The sequence below is a fragment of the Lycium barbarum genome, chromosome 6 (genome assembly GCF_019175385.1).
Source record: "Lycium barbarum isolate Lr01 chromosome 6, ASM1917538v2, whole genome shotgun sequence".
Taxonomy (NCBI): domain Eukaryota; kingdom Viridiplantae; phylum Streptophyta; class Magnoliopsida; order Solanales; family Solanaceae; genus Lycium; species Lycium barbarum.
The window spans coordinates 71,119,420-71,126,856 of NC_083342.1; the positions used below are offsets into that span (position 1 = coordinate 71,119,420).

Sequence of the window (7,437 nt, forward strand, 5' to 3'; positions counted from 1 at the left end):
TCAGAAGGAGAAGTCATCATTCGAGATTTCTGAAGATGGATTTCTTCGATGTCGAGGCAAGTTATGCGTTCCTGATGTTGCAGGATTACGCCACCAAATATTGAGAGAAGCTCATTGTTCCCGTTATTCTGTTCACCCAGGAGCAACGAAAATGTATCATGATCTTAAATCTATATATTGGTGGAATAGGATGAAGAGGAATATAGCGGAATTTGTAGCTCAATGTCCCAACTGTCAGCAAGTGAAAATCGAGCACCAAAAGTCGAGCGGATTGTTGCAAGATATAGAAATTCCAACCTAGAAATGGGAAGTAATTAACATGGGCTTCCTTACAGGTTTACCCCGTTCCCGACATAAGTATGATTCTATATGGGTGATTGTGGATAGACTTACGAAGACAGCTCATTTCTTACCGGTCAGAACTACATATGTAGCAGAAGATTATGCAAAGCTTTATGTTAAAGAGATAGTGCGGCTTCACGGTGTTCCGGTATCTATTATCTCCAATAGAGGGACTCAATTTACCACCAATTTTTGGAAATCTTTTCAAGAAGGTTTGGGGACTCATGTGAGTCTTAGCACGACATTCCACCCACAGATAGATCGGCAAGCTGAACGTACCATTCAGACTCTTGAGGATATGCTACGGGCATGTATATTGGATTTTGGAGGTAGTTGGGATGATCATTTACCGCTTATTGAATTTTCTTATAACAATAGTTATCATTTCAGCATCCAGTTGGCCCTGTATGAGACTTTATATAGGCGAAAGTGTAGATCCCAAATTGGGTGGTTTGAAGTTGAGGAGACCAAATTGATAGGGCTAGACTTGGTCCAGCAAGCTATAGAGAAAGTCAAGCTCATACAGGATCGATTATTAACAGCTCAGAGTCGTCAAAAGTCCTATGTAGATAATCATCGAAGAGACTTAGAGTTCCAAGTGAAAGATTGGGTATTCTTAAAGGTGACGCCAATGAAGGGCGTTATGAGATTTGGTAAAAAGGGAAAGCTTAGCCCCCGGTACATTGGACATTATGAGATTATATGCAAGGTAGGCAAAGTGGCTTATGAATTAGATCTACCTCCTGATTTGGAGTCAGTTCACCCAGTTTTCCATGTATCGATGCTTCATAAGTGCATTGGAGATCCTTCTAGAATTGTACCAATAAATGATGTCCAAGTTACTAAACAATTCTCTTATGACGAGGTGTCGCGCCCTAAATTTGGAGCAGCGTGACCGGCACTCGGTGCCAAACTAGGTCCTGAGAGAACCACTTTAAATCTGAAACTCTGCTAAGGCCTACCTGCACACTGACAATATCAACCAGCCGGCGAGGCTGTAATTTGGATATATATAAACAAATGCTGTCTATCTCGTCTGAACTGGGCACACACGCACTTAAAATATATACACACAACAGAGCAAGCCAACGAGGCTGCTATGTAAGCTGAACAACAAAACTGAAAGCCAACATGGCTACATAATATCCTAACTACATACAACTGTCTACAGACCTCTAGGGAACACGAGCTGCAGAAAGGACAGGACAAGGCCCCATCACACCCATATATACATGTCAAAATAGCATACCACCAAAGGGACTGCAGCTCCAGACCAAGTGGAGTGCACTGATTGCGGCTGAGTGGAAGGCCTACTGAGCTGAATCGTCTGTCCGACTACCTGAACCTGCGGGCATGAACGCAGCGCCCCCAGACAAAGGGATGTTAGTACGAATAATGTACTGAATATGTAAGGCAAGATAACAACTGAAATGAAATAACAAACTATACTCTGGATATTTCAAGAAAGCATCTGGAGGTGCTCTACCTGGGTTGCCTCTCATCTGAGGCAGGATAACATCACTCTATAGATATAACTTCGTGACTCGAAGGTCAGGCATAGATAACATAACTCCATAAATAAAACACTGTGACTCATAGGCTAGGTATAATCAACTCCATGATCCGTAGGTTAAGTATAAGCAACTCCATGACCCGTAGGTCAGGTATAATCAACTCCATGACCCGTAGGTCAGGTATAATCAACTCCATGACCCGTAGGTCAAGTATAATCAACTCCGTGACCCGTAGGTCAGGTATGCACTACTCCGTGACCCGTCGGTCATGCAATAACTCCATGACCCGTAGGCCAGGCAACAACTCCATGACCCGTAGGCCAGGCGTATACATATAATAATAACTCGAAGGCAACATAATAGCCTATAAACAACATATACACTAATTATACCTCCTAACATTCAATTATCTTATATAACTCAACTATTCTTATACTAGCTTTTAACTAGAGAGGAGTACTACACCAGGGTTATGGTAACCCAAGAATAATCTTCGTGAATAGCACATCTTTGTGCATATAGTCAAAGAGGTCTCAATAGTAGGAATCTTAAGAAATGGAATCATCATCATTTATTTTTTGCATGAAAACCACCAAACCAAGTTTAGCAGTGTTTTATTAAAAACAGTAAGTTTTCTGTACAATACTGTAAAGAAAGAAAAAGAAAAGAAAAAACAAATGAAAACAATCCTAGAAAAAAAAGAAAAAAATGACTGAAATGTAAACTACATCCAAAGACTGTATGGAAGCTAATCTACTGCAGATCCTCTGGCCTTGCCTTGATACCATCTCAAACACCTACAAGCTCTCACTAGGTGCTATGGTTCAAAGTCAAAATGAATACATAGTCAGGCTTCCAGGATGGAGTAGAATTCCTCCATGTTCGTTCAGATGTAGCTGCTATCTCCTTGCCTTGATGTTGACCTTTGTTTGCCATTGTCTCAAGTTTCCTGAATGAACCAATCTTTAGAAGTCTTACAAGAGAATGAGCTTCAAGCTAATACCACTCTAGTACCCCTGCTAAAGATAGTTTCATACAGGTGCATGTGCTATTCATGGCATGTTGAGATGCAACCTTGTTGTTGCTACTGCTCTCCAGCTTGATATTAATATCCAGGGATATGATGGTCCTTAGTTGTCCTGATCCTCATGTATGGTATATGTGACTTTTCTATATTTAGAATTTTCCTTGCTTTCACAGGAAGTGAAGTAAAACTATGAAAATGATGATCACCAGCAAAATCAAAAACATAGTTAGTTAAAAAATCAGCCAGGCTATTTCCTTCTCTCAAAACATGCTCCACCCTCACTTCCTTATCCCTCCTCAACCTTGAAATATCATTTATGATCATTGATATACTCCATGGAGTCTCCCACTGACCAGTTAAGATCATCTTCATAGTCATTGAGTCTGTTTCCATCACCACTAGCAACAGACTGTGTGTAACACAGTACTTAAGACCCTCATGTAATGCCCTTGCTTCTGCTATCAAATTTGAACCATCTGATATCCTTATTGCTGTTGCATACTGGAAATCACCCACTGCATTTCTAATACAAAAGGCCACAGATCTTGGTTCAAGATTTCCCCTAGAAGCTCCATCAGAATTACATTTATACCATCCTGGCATAGGAAAATCCCATTTCACTATCTTGCTTACAATTCTTGGCCTGTATGCTTCAAAGACTTGTAGAATTTGAGGTATGCATCTTGGTAAGCTGTTCTGCTCTGGAAACCTCATTCTACACATTTGATATATGATCATGGTTATCTCATAAATCACTTTGTTGATGGACATCCTCCCTCCATGTAGGACTGTATTCCTCCACTTCCATATCTGCCACATAGTGACCATTGGTATAGCTTTAAAGATGGTTCTGAACTTTGAGGGGCAATCTGCATTCCACCAGACTTGAAGAATCTGGCTGACTTGTTGAAACTGTGTTGTGATGCCAACAACAGTTTTAACATAAGTCCACACTTTTGTAGCAACATTTCCTATAACAAACAAATGCACAGTTTCATATTGCCTATGATCACAGCAGTAACAGGTTGCCTCAGTATCTACCCCAATCCTTCTTACTACCTCTCCAACTGGTATTTTGTACTTCCATAACCTCCAGAAAAAGAAGGATATCTTAAAAGGTACCCCTGATGTCCACATGTTCTTAAAGACATCTGACTTGACTACTTTGCTCCTCAGTAATTCCCATGCAGTGCCTACAGTAAATTTTCCTGATGCTGTCATCATCCATCTTGGCCTATCCCACTCTTCTTTTGGTTCATGAAAGTGCAATTCTTCTAATATATGATCCACAATATCCATAGGGAATAACTGCTGCAATCTTCCTGTATTACAACCATCCTGCAACATAAGTTCTTTTACATCTTGAACAAGCTCATTTATCATAAAATCATCTGGAATGATGTGATATAGAGCCCCTAGCTTTGTCCAGTTATCAAACCATACATTTGCAGTTCCACTCCTTGGTTCCCACCATATTTCTTGCTCTATATTATCTCTAGCCTCTATCATAGCCTTCCATACTTGAGAACTTCCCTTCTACTGCACAGTCTGAGGACTGTGCCTTTTGTAATATTTGATCCACATGTAGTTTGCCCATAGAGTATTTGTTGTCCTGAATTTCCACCAAAGTTTTGCACATAAGGCTTTAGATACATCAAACAAAGATCTAAATCCTACTTCTCCTTCCTCTTTTGGCTTACACAAATTTAGCCATGATGACCAGTGTCTTCTTCTGCCTTCCTCACTATTATTCCAGAAAAATCTTGAGAAGATTTTGTGCATATCATTGATAACATATTTTGGAGGTTTGATGGCTGACAACCAATGTATTGGCATACTCATTAGTACATTATTGATCAGAACAGCTTTTCCTCCAAATGAAAGAAATCTTCCTTTCCGAGTCTGCAGCCTATTCTTGACTTTCTTGATCAGATCATTGTAATCAGCCTTTCTCTTTCTTGAATGTATGACAGGACAACCCAAATATGTAAAAGGAAAAGTGCCTCTTTTAAAACCAGTAATATTCTCCACCTATTGTATCAGCACATTAGACACCTTACTGTGTACATAGAATGAGCTCTTGCCTTTATTTATAAGTTGGCATGATACCTGCTCATATGCATGTAATACCTCCATAATTAGCTCCAAAGATCTAGCATCAGCAGATGAAAAAATTATTGTGTCATCTGCATATGCCAGATGATTCAGATTTGCACTCCATTTGGGCATTCCATAACTTCTAAACTCATTATTCTCAAATAAAGAATTCAATGCTCTAGATAAAACTTCAGCAGATAAGATGAACAAAGCAGGAGAGAGTGGATCTCCTTGTTTTACACCCCTGGTGGAATGAAAGAAACCATAAGCTTGACCATTAAGGAGTATGGAATACCAATTATTTGCTATCAGCCTCCAAACCATATCTATGAAAATTTCTGCAAATCCCATCTTCCTTAAAACTCTGATCAAGTAACTCCATGATACTCTATCATATGCTTTAGCCATGTCAAGCTTAAGTACAACATTAGCTGGTTTTCCTCTTAGTCTAATGTCAGTCACAAATTCTTGAGTTAGAAGTACATTTTCAATGAAACATCTGCCCTTAACAAATCTAGACTGGTTGGGAGATATCAGAGAAGGTAGAATGCCTTCCAGTTTATCCTGAACCACTCTAGAAATAACCTTGTTGATGAAGTTGCTGAGACTGATTGATCTCATATCAGCAAAGGTCTCAATGTTATTCTTCTTTTGTAATAGTACTAGGTTGGTATGTGTGACTGACTTTGGAAGAGTTTGGCCATCAAAAAAGGCTTTCACAAGATTGTATACATCAGCACCAACAATGTCCCAACACTTAATAAAATATTCCGGTCATACCATCTGGACCACCAGCACTATCTGCAGATAATTCAAATACAGCCTTCTTCACCTCCTCTAGAGTTGGCATGCTTACCAGCTGATTGTTAGTATCCTGATCCACCATATTAGGAACATGTTGTAGCAATTCAAAGTCTAATGGATCAACCTCTTGAGAGAACTGCTGTTGGTAAAATCTACAAGCTTCTTCTGCCAAAGGTGACTCCCCTTCTATCCATACTCCTTGCTGATTCTGAATTCTTCTGATCTGCAATCTCTTTCTCCTACCATTCACAATACTATGAAAGTACCTTGTATTCCTGTCACCCTCAGCAAAATTATTCATATGCGACTTTTTTCTCCAAAATTCTTCCTCATAATGAACATAATTTTTCAATGCTGCTTGTGCTTGCTGTAGCACCATCCTGTTCATAGGGGTAGGATCCTCTTCAAAACATTGTTCTTTAATTCTCACCACCTCTTCCCTTACTGTCAGTTGCTTGAAAATATCACCAAAAGTTGCCTTACTCCAAGCAGATAAAGCAGATTTCACATTCTTCAATTTCAGCTTAAATCTGATAAAATCATCCCCTTCAAAATTTGTGATCCATGCCTGATTAACCACCTCTAAGAAAGATTCATGTTCTGTCCAGAATTTTAGAAATCCGAAAGGCTTCCTTATGTGATGTGAAGATTCACCACAAGTAAGTAGTAAAGGGGCATAGTCTGAGCCAGTTCTGGATAAATGTTGCACCTCCATATGTGCAAACCCATCTTGTAATTTAGAGTTTGCGATCATTCTATCCAATCTCTTGAAACTACAGTCACTACCTGCCCTCCCATTACACCAAGTAAATAGACTCCCCTTATAATTTATATCAAACAGCTCACATGAAGTAATACAAAATGCAAAATCCTCATATTCATCTAGATATACAGGTAAACCACCAATCTTCTCATCTTCATTCATAATGAAATTAAAATCACCCCCTACCAACCAAGGTAATTCCATTTGATCAGCCAAATTATACAGACTATCCCACAAACTGATTCTTTCCAGATGATCACACTTTGCATAGACCATAGTTACCATAAGTGACTTATTCCAATCTTGGAAAAGCAGCTTTATAGTAATCTGTTGTTCTAGGTCCTGCAGGATCTCCACATCCACATTATCATATACAAAGAACCATATTTTACCATTGCAGTTGTAATGGGCATATCTCATACCTAATCTCCTTCTAAATCCCTGAATATGCCTAAAGTGTTGAAAAGGCTCCATTAAAGCTATAATGGAGAATTTGTGATGTCTGTGCAGCATTTGGACTCTGTAAAAAGCTTGTTGTGTGTTCACAGATCTAATATTCCAAAAGAGTGTCTTCATCATCATTTGAAAATAGACTTACAACCTCTCCTTGGTACTACTCTTATAGGAATAGTATCTGTGATTACTTGTTTCTTTCCTTTCTTAGAGCCTTTCTGTCTAGATCTTGGTGAGATGCCAACTTCTTTGACCATTGTACTAAAAACCTGCTCCACTTAAACCTCTTCTTCACTTTCTTTGAATTTGTTCTTGCCCTCATCATGTTCCACCTCAGCTCCCACATTAATATTATGAGAGATCACATCATGCAGTTCCTTCAAAGGAGATTGTTTTCTCTGAAGACTCAATGGTTGCACATTGTCCATTTCCACTTG

At 39.2% G+C, this 7,437-nt stretch overlaps 2 protein-coding genes across 2 annotated transcripts; both read right to left on the reverse strand.

Moving 5' to 3' along the window:
- Positions 1-2,666: 2,666 nt before the first annotated feature.
- On the reverse strand, positions 2,667-4,392 carry LOC132644078 (uncharacterized). The gene is made up of 2 exons (XM_060360631.1): positions 3,185-4,392; positions 2,667-2,805 (listed from the first exon to the last, which is right to left on the reverse strand). The coding sequence occupies exons 1-2, from the start codon at positions 4,390-4,392 to the stop codon at positions 2,667-2,669; spliced, it is 1,347 nt and encodes a 448-aa protein (XP_060216614.1).
- A 1,345-nt stretch (positions 4,393-5,737) lies between these two features.
- LOC132644079 (uncharacterized) lies at positions 5,738-7,126 on the reverse strand. The gene has a single exon (XM_060360632.1). The coding sequence runs from the start codon at positions 7,124-7,126 to the stop codon at positions 5,738-5,740; it is 1,389 nt and encodes a 462-aa protein (XP_060216615.1).
- Positions 7,127-7,437: the final 311 nt, after the last annotated feature.